This window comes from Colias croceus, chromosome 7 (genome assembly GCF_905220415.1).
Source record: "Colias croceus chromosome 7, ilColCroc2.1".
NCBI lineage: Eukaryota > Metazoa > Arthropoda > Insecta > Lepidoptera > Pieridae > Colias > Colias croceus.
Genome location: NC_059543.1, coordinates 835221 through 854936, shown reverse-complemented (window position 1 = coordinate 854936; position 19716 = coordinate 835221). Strand labels below are relative to the sequence as shown.

At 35.1% G+C, this 19716-nt stretch overlaps 1 protein-coding gene across 3 annotated transcripts in view; it reads left to right on the top strand.

The window, feature by feature from the left end:
* LOC123693081 (moesin/ezrin/radixin homolog 1) overlaps nt 1-19716 on the top strand; it is a 46438-nt gene that overhangs the window by 7103 nt on the left and 19619 nt on the right. For all 3 annotated transcript variants that reach the window (XM_045638034.1, XM_045638033.1, XM_045638032.1), the window contains one exon: nt 15877-16056. In XM_045638034.1, the coding sequence (XP_045493990.1) occupies nt 15877-16056 (180 nt within the window). The remainder of the gene's footprint in view (nt 1-15876; nt 16057-19716) is intronic.

Below are 19716 nucleotides of genomic sequence, written 5' to 3'. Positions count from 1 at the left end.
TTATTCATTAAATTTAATATATTGGGTATTTGAGTAAATTTTATTGTCAATACATGAACGACGGTAATAAAAAATAAGAAAGACTTGAACGTAGGTATATTTACGTCATTGTTAGTTTTTGTTGAGGATGATGTAAGGCAACAGTTCTCACCTGTGAATTGTCAGAGAATTATAATAAACGGCCCGTAATTTCATACACATCATGGGAATGGAGACGGAATTATATAAAAGAGTTGAAGTTTTTATCAAAGCTTTAAATTGAAATGTCCCATAACTGCAACTGAAGCGGATGATATCCTAATATCCTAAGAATTGTATAACTTATCTGGTTCAGTTAAAATTGTACTGATATCTGTAATGAGTTATCCAACTAGCATCGTTTAAAGTCTTAACTCGAAATCCTGATGAAATCAAAATAAACATCCCCATCAATAGAGTTGCGCATGCGCATCTATTTTCAATTCCTATAAAACCATAGCATTTATACTCCTGTACATTTTTGACTTCCTACGATGCTATTTTTTTTATTTCTAATGCAATAAGTTAATGTGCATGCACCTTTTACCCTTGTTCCCGATACACGGTAACCACGTGGCGTCACCATCTGCCCCTGTTTGCACCTGTCCCGGCATTTTGAATCCCACCCCTTATAATGATTTTTGTTGTATTTATTTCCGTGTTTTTTTGTGGAATTAGTTTTAAAGTTTGGTCTTGGATGTTGATGACATAAAATCACTAGCTTTGCCTCGCGGTTTTATCCGCAGTGATCCGCTTCTGTCGGTCTAAGAGTGATGATATATGTGGGAATAGGATAAAATATTAAGACGTATTTCATGATTACTAGTTTTATTTTTAGTCTGTGTTTTTCTATTATTTAATCTGTGGACATGTTATCTGTAGACTGTAGATTTTTGGTTGTCTATGACTTGACTTTGTGTTTTTTGGTACGATGTAATGGAGGATTGGTTGAAATGTATTTTTGATATGTAACCGGTGTCTGGGAAATAAATCGATTGGGCGAATTTGGCTTTTCATTTACACCATCCCCACATAATTTGGGGGCTCGTCCGGGATACGGGATGGTGGAATAAAGAAAAAACAGACGAAGACTATGATGCCGGTGATTTAACCTGATTAAGAATTTACGAATTACGAACGAAGACTAAGATTTAAAGAAGCTTATGATTATACGATTACGACTTGAAGACTATAAAACTTTTTATTTACATTATTCAACATGCCGCCGAAACGAGTAAAAGATGATGATGATTGTGGTGAACCATCGCCGCGTATTTCCTTCAATGACTTAGAGAAATCAATGACGCCATTTTCGGGTGATGATGCCTATGGCATCGAAACATTCGTAAAAGATTTTGAAGATATTTCCTCTTTAATGCAATGGGGCGAAATAGAAAAACTCATATTTTCGAAGCGGCTTCTCGCGGGAACCGCCAAGCTATTTTTACGTTCACTAAGTGGGACCACCACGTGGGATACACTTAAGTCTGAGCTCCGTGAGGAATTTGGTAAGAAGTTGAACAGTGCAACTGTTCACAAGAGACTTTCAACTCGCCGGATGAAGATGAATGAGACTCATCAGCAATATTTTTTACATATGAAGGAACTTGCAGTACTTGGGAATGTTGAAGATGAAGCCCTGATGGAATATGTCATCGACGGTATTAAAGACAGTGAGTCCAACAAAAATATTTTATATGGCGCTTGTAACATTAAAGAATTCAGAAAGAAATTAGACATTTATTCAGAAATTAAGAAAAAATCATATTCACCTAATAAGATTCAAAGTAATTCAGTATCAAAGTCCATTGGCATGAAAATTCAAAAAACACTACGAGTAAAGAGATGTTTCAATTGTGGAGATTTAGATCATGAGTCGCCTAATTGTACTAAAGGCATTAAATGTTTTAAATGCAACTTGTTTGGCCATAAATCAACTGAATGTTCTAAAAGTATAAAAAAGAGTTTGGAAATTATGTCAACTAAAAATAATATTGATGTGAGACCTTTCAAGAAGCTGAAAATAAATAATATTGATGTAGAAGCCCTGATTGATACCGGAAGCGATGCTAATTTAATAATTATGTCTTATTTTAGGAAGATTCAAGGTGAAAAATTGTTATCTTATAGTTCAGGAACAACAGAAACTTTAACTGGAATAGCTGAAAAGGAAATTTATACAAAAGGATCTTTCACAGCAAAAATTGAAATTGATGATTGTTATTTTGAAACTTTATTTTATGTTGTTGATGATGGCGCTATCCCTGTCAACATTATATTAGGAAATCCTGTACTGAAAGAAGTAGAAATCAATTTTAAATCTGGAACTATCACTGCAACAAGAATATTACACCTTACAATGCTAGAGAATGAAAATGAAGATATCACAAATATTGAAAACAAAGAATATAAGAATAAAATACAGAATATTATAAAAGAATATAACCCCAAAAGATGTACTAAAGCATCAAATGTAAAACTTAAAATATTATTAACCGATGATGTACCAGTTTATCAGAATCCACGACGATTGTCACCTTTGGAGCTTAACATTGTTGACAAACAGATTAAAGAATGGCTTGATGAAGGAATAATAAAAACAAGTAAGTCTGATTATGCTAGTCCAATTGTGCTTGCAAAAAAGAAGAATGGAAACTATAGATTGTGTGTTGATTACAGGAAATTGAATAAGAAGATTATTAAAGAAAGATATCCACTACCACTCATTGAAGATCAATTAGACAGATTAACTTATGCAAAAATGTTTACCTCGCTTGATTTAAAAAATGGATTTTTACATGTGAATGTTCATATTAATAGTCAGAAGTATACATCATTTGTAACACCACGAGGTCAATATGAATTCATTAAGATGCCTTTTGGCTTATGCACTGCTCCTTCTGTTTTTCAGAGATTTATTAATGATATTTTTCAGGATCTTATTGTGGATGGTATTGTTCTATCATATCTTGACGATCTCATTTTACCATTTCAATCTGCAGAGGAAGGATTTGTTAATTTACAAAAAGTATTTGACAGAGCTGAAGAGTATGGTTTATTATTTAACTGGGATAAATGTTATTTTATGCAAAAAAGTATTAATTACTTGGGTTATATTGTTTCAGAAGGTGAAATTAAACCTTCAGTGGAGAAAATTGCCGCTGTAGAACATTTTCAGACTCCTCACAATATAAAGTCACTTCAAAGTTTCCTCGGACTAACAGGTTATTTTAGAAAGTTTATAAAGGATTATTCTTTAATAGCAAAACCTTTGACTGATTTACTAAAGAAAGGTACTGTTTTTAATTTTAACTTAGACTGTGAAAAAGCATTTCAGAAATTAAAGTTTATTTTATGTCAATCTCCAGTTTTGAAGATTTATGATCCGAATTTAGAAACAGAACTACACACAGATGCAAGTGCTGAAGGATATGGTGCTGTATTATTGCAAAGGAGTTTAACAGATAATAAGATGCATCCCGTTTACTACATGAGCAAGAAGACATCCGCTACTGAAAAAAAGTATCACAGTTATTATTTAGAAATATTAGCTATTGTTGAAGCTGTTAAAAAGTTTAGAGTATACTTGCTAGGTATTAAATTTAAAATTGTTACAGACTGCTCCGCCTTGACTATGACATTGCAGAAAAAAGACTTACCTCCGAGAGTAGCTCGCTGGGCGCTCTTACTTGAAGAATATGACTACACGATTGAACATCGGCCTGCAGCAAGGATGAAACATGCAGATGCTCTCAGCCGACAGCCTATAAAGAATATAATTGTACTTACCGATACCGCAGCACGCCTGCGAAGAGCTCAAGATGATGATCTGCAAATAAAACTAATAAAGAAAGTATTAGAAAAGGAATCTTATGATGACTATGTTTTAGAGAATGGAATGTTATGGAAGATTAAGGATGGAAATAAATTAATGGTTGTACCTAAGAAAATGCAAAATGAAATTATAAGAAAACATCATGAAAACGGACATTTTGGTTGTGTTAAAACTGAGGAATTAATAAATAGAAATTATTATATAGAGAATTTAAAGGAAAAGATTAAAACAAACATTGATAATTGCGTGGAATGTATACTTAATTCAAATAAAAGAGGAAAGAAGGAGGGATTTCTACATGTAATAGATAAAGGAGATTTACCATTGTCTACTTACCATATTGATCATTTAGGACCGTTGACATCCACCAATAAAAATTATAAATACATTCTTACCGTTGTAGATGGATTCACAAAGTTTACATGGATTTATCCGACAAAGACACTATCCACCAATGAAGTAATAGATAAATTAAATATTCAACAACAGACGTTTGGCTCGCCGCAACGAATCATAAGCGATCGCAACACTTCATTTACATCCAACATGTTTAAAGAATACTGCGAAGAAGAAGGAATTATGCATCATACAATCACAACTGGTCAACCGAGAGGAAATGGTCAAGTTGAGAGAATACATAGAATTATTATTGAAGTTTTAAGCAAATTATCATCAGACGATCCTACAAAATGGTATAAACATATCAGTAAATTGCAAAGATGTTTGAATAACACATATCAGAGAAGTATAAAGATGTCACCTTTCCAACTTTTAACAGGAATCAAAATGAATGATAAAGATGATGATATTTACAATAAAATACAAGAAGAGTTTCAGCAACATTTTTACAACGACCGTGAAGAACTAAGAAGGATGGCGAAAGCAAATATTCAGAATATACAGGATGAAAACATTAAAAATTATAATAAAAGGAGAAAGAAGTCAAACAATTACGAAGTAGGTGATTTAGTAGCGATTAAAAGGACACAATTTGTACAAGGTTATAAACTTTATCCAAAATACCTCGGCCCGTATGAAGTTATTGAGAAGAAGAGAAATGAACGATATAATTTAAGGAAGATAGGTCAGGGTGAAGGCCCTCTGAGAACCTCAAGCTCAGCTGACATGATGAAGCCATGGGTAGCGACTGTTGACTCATCTGGGACAGATGATTCTGCAGGATGACCGTGTGGGAATAGGATAAAATATTAAGACGTATTTCATGATTACTAGTTTTATTTTTAGTCTGTGTTTTTCTATTATTTAATCTGTGGACATGTTATCTGTAGACTGTAGATTTTTGGTTGTCTATGACTTGACTTTGTGTTTTTTGGTACGATGTAATGGAGGATTGGTTGAAATGTATTTTTGATATGTAACCGGTGTCTGGGAAATAAATCGATTGGGCGAATTTGGCTTTTCATTTACACCATCCCCACATATATATCCTTCCTCAATAAATGGGCTATCTAACACTGAAATAATTTTCAAATCGGACCAGTAGTTCCTGAGATTAGCGCGTTCAAAACAAACTAACGAACTCTTCAGCTTTTTTAGCTCTGAGTCCGCCGATCATAGATACATTTCATGCTGTTGATATAACATAGAAACTGAAGATCATAACATCCATGACTTGCTCACTAGTAACTCTATTAAGCTAACAGGACAATAATGAAGTCAATAAAAGTACCAATACCGTCTCTCGTTTCCGATACAAGAGTCATTGCCTGTGGTCCACACAATGGCCGTGGAGAATCGCCACACAGTATTCAGGGTCGCTAGTTTATTGTTGATAATATTGTGCCGAATCGTGGCAGTATTATGTAAGAGTCCTTAATGGTGATGGTTTGATTGCTTATCTGGAGATTTTGCGATATTCAGATAATCGTTAGATAGTATAAACTTTCAACAAAGTTACCCTGATATCAAAATCGTGTCTTCTTAAAAGCAGCGACCAGACATCAATTAACATTCTTTATAAAATTGTACACATGTCTACTGAAACATTTACAAATCTCTAAAACGAATACGATATTTATTGCCCATAATTACGATCGAATAAATAACATTTTCAGATTTTCCACACATGATACGGTTGCCAAGGTATTTTCCGCTAAATACGTGCTGTAACTAAAATATTACGTCATCTGTATTTGCTCATGTCGCCATTTTTTTGATAACCAATAGCATTCTGTTCGTATTCTCAGCTTTTACTTGTTTCCTCGTTATTAAACACAATAATAAGACTAGTTGATAACTGCGCAATGCCTTATTATATTGTGGTTATGGTATAGTATGAGCAATGAAGGTTAATTACAACCGTATATAATGCCTCATTTAATAAAATAAATGTAATCCTACAATTAAAACGTGGAGGGCTTGTTGAGGGCCAAAGTACTTAACAGTGAGAATTGTCAACCGCCCAATTAGTTAATAGATTTTATGAAAAAATTGTTATCGAAATAAGTTAGCTACTTTTAGGATAAAGCAGCACATAGGAAAAATTTAAATTTAACTCCATACACGTACTTATTATTCTCAAATAACTATAAAGTGTTTCAACTAGTACTTCCAATATTGTAACACCCATAATTCAGGCGCGTTATAGCAAAACGCGTTACAAATATAGGATCTTATCTCCATAAAGCAAGCACGGTGATGTCATCTAATCTTTAATGTTTGCCGAGGCTGAGATGCACTCAAACATGTGTGTTTGCTTCTAGTTACATTGCTATTTATAACCTCTGCAATGTTCATGTAAAAGTAGGATATACAACCACCAAGGTCTTTCACTAGAATTCGAAAATCGATTGATGCAGACCTCGATGTCTGTGTCGATCGCTTTTTCGTTTTCCTTCCGCCTCTGCTGATTTCAGCAAGGTCTTCGATATTTTAATAACGTCACATTAAAGTTCTTTTTCTGGTACATTCTGAACATTCTTGACCTCCACAAAATCCCTTGACACGACTCGTGAGTTATGTAAAAGTCAAAATATTATAAATAACGTGTAATATTTCTTCTTATACGTATATCCTTAGGTCAGTAATTTTCCTTGCTTAATCATCTCTGCTTTTTCATTACTTCATATTGAGCATATATTTTATAAAATCGTCACATTAAAAATGACAAAGTATTTATCATTCTATTTTTATCATTTACATTTTGCTTAATAAATTTATTTTTCCAAACAACACGCATTCGTTTACATGCTCACTAACTCTCATACTCATATTTACGAGTAAAATCAACTTTCATTTTCACTAGAAGATGTCATCATCAACCTTGCACCCTAATGTCAAATCGGTAAGGTAATGTTGATGGGAATCACGAATAAGTTGCGCCACCTCGACCCGGTCACTATGTACTCGTGGAACAATTGCTGTTAAACATTCAGCATGTAAAGGCAAATTGCTGGGCTTGCATAAACATCCGCCGTTTACACCGATAACGCTAGATTGGCGTTATCTCGAGGCGTTCTCGATTCCAAATTACTGAATCATCGCGTGTACGGTGTGACGTGACGTCGCAGTTTCTTCTGCTGAATATGATTTGTAGCCTGTGTTATTGTAGCACCTGTAAATCTATTTAATGTATTGCCGAAAGTGTTTGTCTTTATTGTCCTGGATTATGAGGCAGTTTCAATATTGTTTTCATTGAAGATGTTATAAGCGTTGCCTTTTTTGATGGCAGTGAAGTATGATGTTTTTTCATTCAATAATATTTCAGTCTGTCACCTGTGTCCTTTGTTGGAACTGTTGACGTCAATTTTATTTTCTTGAAAACCTCCCATCATTAATAACAACACAAATTGAAACATATTTTTTATGTATGACAGTTATCGATTTTTTCTTATTAATTTCTATGGTTGTACAATATACGGATATCTTCTATTGATTTATTAGTTTTCTATATTAATGAATTAGGAAGGTCAAACCGAGGTATCGGGAATACTACGTTTTATAATGATCTTTCAAAGGGTTTTGTTCCTCACTTAATTTTCCATCTTTCTAATAAGTTATCTGTTTTATTTCACTTGTTGGTTCCATCCTATTATGAAACATTGTCATGTTATTGTCCTCATTTATCTCTTATCTAAACAAATGCAATGATATTATCGACTGTATCTGTAGTGTTACAAATTCTTTATTCTTTTCTAATAGTGTAGTGAACAATTTATCTCTTTCGAATGATACTCATAATAGCAATGATGAAAGACGTAAAAATATTGAATTTTGAATTGAATGTAGCTTCCTTCTTTAATTATTCATCGTAAAATATATCGAAAGTTTTTACAAAGTGGTACAGCAAAATTAAGCCTTATCAGTCACTACTCAGTAGTCGCAGTCGTAAATATAGATTGATTATGTATTATATATGTAGTAATATTCGTAATAATATAGTCTCATTAGAAAAATAATTTCCAAATGAATGTTAACAAACGGCAAGAACTCAACCTACATGATAAGTAGATGCGGGTACTGAGTTATGCAGAAAATAACAAGAGGAATCAAGGCTGAGTCGACCTCGAAATGTATTCGATGAATGGACTAATGCATTGTTGCCAGCCCATAGATCATATTATCATACACTATTGTGAGTGAATTTACGATTATGTAAATAGCTAAACACGAATGTATAGGAAAACATGTATGCCGAAGTTTGAATCGATTTATAAAGAATTTTATTTTGATTTGAACGCTACCTTGATGAGGCAATTAGATTGGAATTTATGACCAAATTTAATAAAATAATGTTTTTGTCAAAACTGAACTGCTAATAACTTGGATTGGAACAACTGTCTATGAATATCTTACATCGAATTTATCTATATTTAGGTTGATATTTAGTAATAGAGATCGCATTCAATAGAAAATTGCTAAGAAATGTACTGGCGCTTATCAGCGGCGTGTACCAAGGTGAACGATTACATTATACGTCTAGAAATGCGCGCAAGCAATTACCAAATACTTGATAAGATAATGTATCGATTGTAGCTGGGCGCTGTTGTTGATTCTCTGATATTTCTTAAGTTTATACAGTCGGGAGATTAAACGAGCAAATTTTAGACTTAACTTGCTGTACCGGCAAGTGTTGTTCTGCGATTACTCTTATCTACCAAATATACACACAAAATTTCTTGAGAATTGGTTCAGCCGTTTCGATAGTGTGTGGTAACTAACATTGTGACACGAGAATTTTTTATATAGAGACTAGCTGTCCCGGCAAACGTTGTTTCTGTCTTACTCTTATCACGTGGTATGAAAAATAGATTAGCCGATTCTCAGATCTACCCATAGGCACGTGTGGTGACAAACATTGTGGCTCCAGAATCTTATACATAAAAATGAATCGCAAAATGTGTTGGTAAGCGCATAACTCGAGAACGGCTGAACCGATTTCGATAATTCTTTTTTATTATATTCCTTGAAGTACGAAGATGGTTCTTATGTAGAGAAAACGTAAACATGTACCACGGGCGAAGCCGGGGCGGACCGCTAGTTTTATATAAAGAGATAGTGAGATGTCCTAACAGAAATGGGAGTATCTGGTCACATAGTACGAAAAGCGAATACACTAGTAACATCAAAACACAATATAATTGTAAACGCTAAACGATGACACAATCGCCTCCGGAAGATCACATCCGCTTGGCGCGATCTCAACTTTTAAATATAGTCGGATGATACTATTTATATACTATCGTCTAAGTTCAGTTGCGTCTCGTTTAGTTCTTTTAATAGGTTTATATCACCGACTCGGAAGTATGTTTGTTCGCTATAGTAGGAAATTAAAAGATATTAATAATCTTTTTAGTTATAGTGAAGTTGATTTAACGAATACTGAAAGAGAATAATTAAAAAAAATAGCGGTAATGGGAATGTTATTTATTGATTGTGATGAGAAGGAAAACTTTGCACTGCACATGAAACTTTTTGGGTGTAGACTGTAGACGTAAAGAGAATGCACTCACTTATTTAAATTTATTATCAGATCAAAAACTAATCGCTGGAAATACAGTTTTGCCTTTGCAATATTATAAACATCGAAAATATCTAGATTTTCATAATCTTCGTCGATATGACGTTGCTTACTACACTGGTGAGCATCCTTGGTATTAAAAAATATGCCATTCTCGGCTATAGTATTCCTAGTAATCATTCTAATAGTAAAAAATACGGCTGATGTTGAAAGATAATCATTAATCCTGAGATAAATTGTACATGCGAATAAATTCAGTAGATTGATATCGCTTAGTTACAAAGTGAAGATCCCAAGAAAAACATCTTATAAATAATAGCACATATTTCTTGCAAAGAAAAGAATGCCCATTTATATTTATAGCCTCTTATATGTTGACTTCTTTATTAGTCTATGCTATTGCTGAAGTATTTAACGTACCTCGCAGATATAATTAAGTATTTATGAGCCTTTAGTTATCTTTGCAAAAAAACACAAACACTGGTTTATTACTGGTATTAAGATGGAGAACTTGAAAGAAAACATTGCACAGATGACTGAGAATTTTAACACCAGGATGGCAGAGTTCCAAAAGCAATTGCAAACTAACAACACACCTGCCTCCTCTAATATCACTACGGAATTTTCACTCTTCCAAAACTTTATATTGTCTTCGCTGAAAATCCTGCAGAGTGAAGTGGAGATGTTGTACAAGCTACATGACATACAGGAAATGCGGTCTCGTCGCAAGATTCTTCTTCTGCACGGTGTTAAGGAAGACCACAATGAAGACACAAAAGCAGTAGTGTTAGCGACTTTATCTAGCAAGCTTCAGTCGTTGAACCTTGATGCGGACTCCTTCAGTCGATGTCACAGAATGGGTCATGTGAGTACTAGTGCTGTCAAGCCTCGTCCTTTATTAGTTAAGTTCAGAGATGTAGCAACAAAGAATACTGTCTGGTTTTCAAAAACTAAGTTCAAAAACAGTGGTGTCACTCTCTCTGAATTTCTCACTAAATCTCGACACGAAACTTTCATGGCCGCTAGGAAGAAGTTCGGGCTCCCCAAATGTTGGACCAAGGATGGCAATGTGTTCATTATTGGTTCTGATGGCGATAAGTACCAAGCAACCTGCCTAAACGATTTAAACACTATTCCGTGCGCGCGAGTGGATAATGTGCAATTGACCTCAAGTGATCCTATGTTAAGCGATTCAAATAACTGTACTAAAGCCGCTTCTAGACCTAAAAGAATGGGTAATAAGATTAAATAAACTTATTAATATGCACATTACAATATTACATTGTATGTCCTTCTCAAACGAATTTCACCTTTATTGTTGTGTCTTATGTATCCTTTTTCTTTACAATCTCCTACCGTATGTCCGATTACTCTTTTTTACCCTCTTTTGTGTATTTTAAATCATTGTTAATTTTTGTGTCGTTTTTCAAATATTGTTTTTGTACATTCGATGACATTCTGTCAGTGTCAAATGTCAATTATTGTCTGATATGTCAACAGCAAATGTCAAATGTCATTTATGATATGATAGTATGTTTTCGTTTCGTTTCATGTAATTTTGCAATAACCTGTTTTATATTGTATTTGCTGGGGGTGTAGAAAAAATAAGCGTTTGTTTGCTTATATTCTTTAATTTGTGTTGTGTATATACATATATATTATAATATACATATATTATTTAATATTTATTTTATTGTCTATTATTCATATATAGCACGTATTATATCTATTTAATACATTCTAATAATATTATATTTTACTCTTAAATCTTTTCGGTGTTTGTAAGTAAGGTGTATAAACTGTATACTTTTGTAATTAATGGTTAACGACGACTCATCTAGTGATCTTAACTATATGTCTCTATCTTCCGAAGATGATAGTAGTGACGATAGTTTTCGCAGTTCTTCCTTTATCCCGTTAAATAATTTCCTATCCTCTTGTCTCCCTCCCAGCTTAAAAAGTTTCAATGTTATCCATATAAATGCCCAAAGTTTGCCTGCACACTATCCTGATTTCCTATCCTCCTTCGACTCTATTAATGCCCACGCTATCCTTATTTCCGAGTCTTGGCTCAAACCCTGCCTTCCTTCTTCCGCCTACTCACTTCCTGGTTTTCACTTGATACGGAATGACCGCACGGGGAGGGGTGGGGGAGGCGTCGCAATTTATCTACGGTCCCACCTTCCATTTAATATTGTAAGCGTATCGCCGCAACCCCCTCCCCCTGACGCTGCTGAACATCTCATTGTTGAAGTTTCCTTATCCCATAAAAAACTCCTCTTGGGTGTGTTTTATAGTCCTTCCCTCTCCATTAATTACTTCCACTCCTTCGAAACCATCCTCGAAAAATTTATTCCTATCTATGAGCATTCCATCCTTATGGGGGATTTTAACACCTGCCTCCTTAAAAACGATTCCCGAGCCAAGACTCTCCTTTCTATTACTGAATCTAACAACCTACATCCTCTTTCCTTAAAACCTACTCACTCCATTCCAAACTGTTCTCCTTCTCTCCTCGACTTAATCTTTGTCTCCTCTCCTAACCTCGTCCTAAAATATGGTCAGTATGATGCTAGTGCATTCTCTCATCACGACCTTATTTTCCTCTGTTACAATCTGCGATCTCCCAAACCTAAACCCAAACTCGTGATGCGACGCAATTTTGCTGGGATAGACATCGAAAGTCTTCACCGTGATGCCGGTAAGATTGACTGGTCTGTTATATTCTCTGCCGATACAATTGACTTGAAAGTTGATTTGTTTACTTCACTTCTGACTCAGCTATACGACCAACACGCACCCCTCAGACCAGTCAAACTTAAACATTTACCTGCTCCCTGGCTCACGGATGACCTCAAGTCACTGTTAAATTTAAAAGCTAAGGCTAAAGCTAAACTTAAGTCGAATAACAGTGACTTGAACAGGGAAAAGTATGTCAAGATTCGGAATCGTTGCAATACATGTTGTAGAGATGCACAACGACGCCATATTCACTCATCTGTCGAGAACGGCGACTCCAGTAAAATCTGGAAATTCTTAAAATCCATAGGAATTGGTAATAAACCTAGTAACCCTCTTCCTGATAACATAAATATAGATCTTCTAAATCAGCATTTCACCGTTTCTTCTCCTATTTTAGATAATAATACAAAATCAAACTCTCTCCAATATATTTCTTCTTTACCAATTCCTGATTTCCCCCCGTTCCATCTGAGCCAATTCGCTGATGGTGATGTTAAGAAGAGCATAATGTCAGTATCGTCTAATGCAGTCGGTAGTGACGGCATTAGTCGTAACATGATCATCCCTATCCTTGACCTCATCATTCCTATCGTAACTCATATTTTAAACTCTTCCATCTCCTCGGGTACTTTTCCCTCTGCTTGGAAAAGTGCTCAGGTTATTCCTCTCCCTAAAAAGTCCAAACCCTCATCCCACAGTGATTTCCGACCAATTTCTATTTTACCGTTCCTGTCAAAAGTTCTTGAAAAATTAGTGCATCAACAATTCAGTATTTTCCTTAACAGACATAATTTATTCAATCCTTTCCAATCCGGTTTCCGTCCTGGTCATGGGACGACTACTGCTCTCACCAAAATCACCGATGACATTAGACTTGGCATGGACAACAAACAACTCACTGTACTTACGCTACTTGACTTCAGCAATGCTTTTGGCTCTGTTGACTTCGAGTTACTGCTGGGTTTGCTACGTTCACTTAACCTATCGCCATCAGCGTGTAATTGGTTTCGTAGTTATTTATACGGGCGCCGGCAGCGAATTGCACTCGATGACATTTCATCGTCTTGGCGCAATATCAATGCCGGCGTGCCTCAAGGTTGCGTCTTGTCCCCACTTCTCTTTGCAATTTTTATTAATACTTTAACTCACTCTTTAACTTCTCTCTACCACATGTATGCCGACGATGTCCAGATCTACACCCAAGCGACTCTGGAAGACTTGCCCGATGCAATCAGTAAGGTCAACAATGATTTGTCTACCATCGTAAACTGGAGCAGGAATTTTGGACTTTTACTAAATCCATCTAAAACACAGACAATTATCATTGGGAGTGCGTCATACGTGTCTAGGATTGATTGGGCAACTCTTCCGGATGTTTTGTTGGACGGCATACAGATCGGTTACAGTACCCACGTTAAAAACTTGGGTATTTTAATGGATCAGACCCTGTCGTGGGATGTTCATCTGAAGGAGGTTAGTAGGAGGATGTTTGCTTCCGCTGGCTCACTTCGGCGCCTGCGCAACTTTCTGCCTATCCCAACAAAAATAATGCTAGCTCATTCCCTTCTCCTTTCCCACCTTGATTATGCTGATTCCTCCTACCTTGATCTTTCCGAAGTCCAGTTGAGTCGACTTGAACGCCTTCAGAATTTTTGCATTCGCTTTATCTTTGGCTTGCGTAAGTTTGACCACGTGTCAGACTATCGCAAAAAACTCAACTGGCTTCCCATCCGCCTCCGACGTAACTCCCACATTCTTCATCTTCTTTTCTCCGTCCTGTTTGATCCTAAAGCTCCTCACTATCTCAAAGATAAATTTGATTTCTTTACCTCTCCTTTCCCTCGTCCTTCCAAAACTTTACTTTTGCGTGTCCCTGTCACGAACACCAAATTTTATGGTCATTCCTTTGCTGTTCGTGCTGCCAAACTCTGGAATGAACTTCCACTAGAAGTACGTCAAGCGCAATCCTTAAGGAGTTTTAAACACCTTCTTAAGTCACACTATCTTTCTCTTGCTTAGCTTCTTCCTCTTTTTCCTTACTGTTATCTTATTTTCTTTTTTGTCATATACCTACTACTATATATGTATTTGTTCTATATGTTATATTTATTAAATATTTATAATTATATTTTCTCTGGTTACCTATATACTTCTACTATATATTTGTTGTATGTGATATATATTATATACATTGAATATTTATAATTATTCTTTCTTTTTCCCTAACGCCTTATTTTTTGCTCACCCACCTCCTTTTAATGTCTCTCGTTACATATTATTACTTACGGTGGCCTGGAAGAGATCGCTATCTAGCGATAAGGCCACCGTTTGTACACATTATTTTAATCTTATCTGTACTTTATGTGTCTCTATTTCTTTTGTGTGTGCAATAAATAATTAAATAAATAAATAAATAAATAAATATGATGTTCAAACTAAAATCCGTTTTCCTGTAACATGTTTCTGAACGTTGCTTACGAAGTTTCCATCATGATACGTATGAATGAAAGTGAGGGGATTACAAAAACGTACCCTACTAAGACAATATTTTGTAAAAAGGTTAATTGCCTTAGGTCTATGCAATAATAATGAATGTCAGTCTTCCATACCTATACAAGTTACACTATGAACGTAAAAGTATTGATCAAACTCAAAAGTACGTGCTGTAATATAATGAGAGTTGAATAAAGTAAATTTGTAAAATATTTATTTCCTACATTGCATAAGATTCCTCTGTAGCTAATAGATATAAAGGCTGAAACTTGTTACGATAACAACTATTTTAAAGTTTATACTTTCATTTTCTTAAATGATAAAACATCGACATTTATTATAGGAAAATTCTTCATAGGAAAATAGTTCCTTCGTCTTGTTTATTATTTTGTTCCTGTTTTATTTCAATCCCGCATGACATCCAATTGAGAAGATGTAATAGATTAAATGATAGGTTTTTAACTAACACACGTCACAAACAGCCATTACATGAATAGGAACAATTGTTTTCCACACACATGTTGTGTAGATGCTCTATTGTATTTCACACACATCACACATTTTACAAATCTTTATTTTATGCAACACATTTATATGTCATAATAAAATTCCTGGATCATTATCTAAGTACTTGTTCTCATTAAAAACATGTGCTCATAGAATGCTCTTCGTTCAATGCTCGATTTGAATTTCACCCTACACCATCAACTAGTATATGCATCACCTACCCTGGATGAACACGCTCCAAAAGTAGATATAGAACTGGACAATAAAATGGTAGCAGAAATAAAACATGCAACATTTACAGATGAACGTCCGGGTGACGACGATGGACGCGGAGCTGGAGTTCGCGATCCAGCAGACGACGACCGGCAAACAGCTCTTCGACCAGGTGGTGAAGACCATCGGCCTGCGGGAGGTCTGGTTCTTCGGCCTCCAGTACACCGACTCGAAGGGTGACCTGACATGGATCAAGCTGTATAAGAAGGTACGGTTGGCTTTCAGAATGTGTGAATTAATTTCTTTTCAGGGATGTTGGACTGGCGGGAGAAGATGCGATGTCTTCAAAACAAAGGGCGTTTATAATTCGTTGAATAGATATTCACAGACAAACACTGCGATGAAAAGCAGTATGCAGTATTGTTGAATATAGTTAATAGGCCATTTTTTAAGTAAATTAAGGCCACTTTAAAATGTAGATTATCAGAATCGTATGGTTGCATAACACGCATACACAGGGGTAATTTATTCGATACCATTCCATTTATATGATGTGTATGTGAAATTAATCTAGTTAATGTAAACGGCAGTTTAAACACATGTGAGAAGTTTATTTTAGTCTGATCCATCAAGATCAAGGCTCGAAGCACCGACCGCGTTATCGTTGCCAAAATGTTCATTTTGCTACAGTAACGTGTATGATTTACAAGGTTTTCTCTCCATTACTATAGTATATCTTATAGTTAATTGATTAAATATGTAGCACTATAAAGTAAATCAATGTGAGGAGTTCTGCAATTTATTTCTATCAGGGATTCCTTAACAAAAGAACAATCTTCAGACATGTCTTTGTATCGCGGTTCTATTTCTCACAGCATCATTCGTCACATAAAATAATGGTGACGTTGTATAAGCGTATGCCATTGTGTACAACACACATCGAGAAGTTCCCTCAGATAATTTTCATCAATAACGAAACGTCTGAGATTCAACCTTCATTATGGAAGTCACCATGTTATATAACCAACGTGACAAATTCAAGTGTTCTCGCCATTTATGTCGACCCATAAATCAATGATGTCCATCTAATATTTAAATGTCCGTCGTCGCTGTTGCTACGTCGATTGAATCTCAGAGCCATTTTGTCGATTGATATTCACCGCGTGGTGTTTATTGTTTTCGCCTGGAGTATTTGTGAAATTGTTTTCCTTTCGTACTTATCACGTGGCATTGACCCGCTAAACCAATGTCGCCGCGTTGATACCAAAAGTTAATTTACCCTCATACGGCCTCTTGCATTGAGGACGTCCACTTTTTAATCACCATATACTATACACCTCTGTCTTCGTGAAAACACGCCGGTACTATTTTACCGTCTATCGATGGCCGTATTTGTGATTTCTTTGCAATTCCAATTAGTTTCGTTACAAAATATCCTTGACCTCCTTAAGCGTTATATAACTCCACTGAGAGTACTTCTACCGTCGACTTGTAGAAAGTATTAAGTCGTCTAGCGGTTTTTAAATAAGCACCAGCATCAGTGAATGGATAAACAGGTGTAACGTTACCAAACTAGTTTTTGGCCGTTCGGATAAATTTTATTTCTGTATATTGTACATAAAACTTTCAATCTTCTAACGTATAACGACGAATTATTTTCGTCTTTATTCAATTTTGTATCTGTTGAGTGTTTTAATGATTAGAAACCGGATTTAGGTGTGTTCGTTTATCATATTTCACAAACGTTTTTGATAAAATTACCAATTTTTCAGACCGTTTACTTATAAGTCTTCGTCGATATTCACCATCCAAATATTTATTGCCGCAAGGTTCCACGAGTCTGGTTTATTATATGCATAGGATAACGGAATATGCCAAGAGTTATTATTATCAATCGCCGTATGACTGACGTGCAATGCAAAAGCAATAATCAGCTAAATGAATGTACTCGTTAGTAGAGTATAGTAAACACTTATTGACGTTTACTATAATTCTATTCATGCACTTTCCTTCAATCTACTTTAATGCGGCTTCATTTGAAAGGCACGCTTTTATGGTTAATGTAACTTGAATTAATTTATCAGAAATCTACGGAATAATCAACATAATTTGCACGATTTGAATATAAAATAAAACCTGTTTTCAACAAAAAGGCTCTCTAGAAGACAATGACGACAATCGATAGCAAAAACTGAAATGGCATATTACTCGTTTTTGTCAAATCGAACCGAGTGGATGTACGTGTTCAAATGGAGATCTATTCATTCGATAGTCCACTTCTTGAAATTTTCCGGTCATGCACTCAACAATGAAAGATGAAAGTGGCTCAGGTGTAATTTAAATATATTTAGCATTAAAATTTTATATTTGCTGCGAAAAATTCGTGTTAAAATGTAATGTCACGCTTAATAGTACATTTTCTATCTTAATTGAAGGTATTAGCCATATCGTAATGACGTGTTATCTAGTGTAAAACTATCGGCTTATACGTAACTAATACAATAGATTAGATGAACTTCCGTCCATTAAGTATAGTTTTCGAAAACATTAAAATTAACGAGGATGAAAATTTTGAACTTTATAACTGGTTATCACTCCCAGCAAATATAATCTTTAAAAAATCATGGGCTCGTAGGAAGTAACGAAATAACTTTTAAAGAAAACCTAATCTAGACCGATGGTAATCAATGTCTTTGAAATTTCTTCTCCCTCGGTATGTCAGGCGACTCAAGCGTAGGAACGGCAAAGCGTAGTGAATTGAAGAAAAAATTATTTGATTTAATCCTGAATACCCGTTCATAGTTTCTGTAAGCACATGTCCAATAAAGTTTGAAATAACGTAATCAACGGACTCTATTAATCAGAATTCCCACATTGTACAAGTGTATCGAGTCATGAGTCACGAGCAGCTACTAACCAGATGCTAATCACATCCAACTGGGCTTATCATGTTCCAACTCCAACGGTCATATTTTTATTACGTACTAGCTCTGTTTGCGATTTGTTACGCGTTTATAATGGTCGCCAATCGCTGCTAATGATGCTATAAAGTTGACAAAGGCGAGAGCACGAGACCGTTCGCGTTGTTGTTTCATAGACGTGAAGGAAATACTTCTAGTTAATGGGTTATTATTAGAAAAGTTTGAGAATGTTGAAGACAAAGAGCATGCGAACCTAAAATAATAAAGCAGTAGTAGGAATGGTTTGGTTTGTCTTAACCTTGGAATATTTAAAAGAACTGTGAAGCCTCCGGCAAGCAGGTTCTGCTGCTCTTTGCTACGTGTATAGCGCAAAAGAATCGTGCTGACTTTCATTTAGGCAGAAAGTCTTTAACCCACTGGTTCTTGAATTGAATCATATAAATCAGCAGAATCTTAAAATTAGATATACGCGATACGATAAAAGCAATTATCATGCAATTGCTCAAAATGTTATAAAGTGCAAGTGGTTGATTCATTTATATCCCCCGAATTTATAACAGCAGCATTTCACCGCTCAGCTGCGATACACTATATTTATAACTTTCTTCGGCGTGTGTCGTGGTATTATTTATTCCGCTTTTTGTCGCACATGAATTTTAAGAAACTCAACATTTCATTTGGAAATAATGTTTCAATTTTTGCCGTGTAACGGAATCGTATGAAACTATAAAGATAATTTATTGTATAGGATAAAGATATTGATGAAGAACAATAAATTTATTAGAAAACCAGGGCATCGTTCAAATGTTGATAAAGTTCTAAGAAAATCGTTGATAAAGTTGGAATTCTCACTACCTTGTTAGTTGTTTTAGAGAAATTTCAAGTCAGACATTATATAAGGTTTTCCAATACTTTAATTTAAGAAAACAAATGAGTGTGCGCATTGAAAATTTTAAACGATGAGTTAACTAGTTTTCACAAGTTTACGAAAATGAAAATGAAATCGA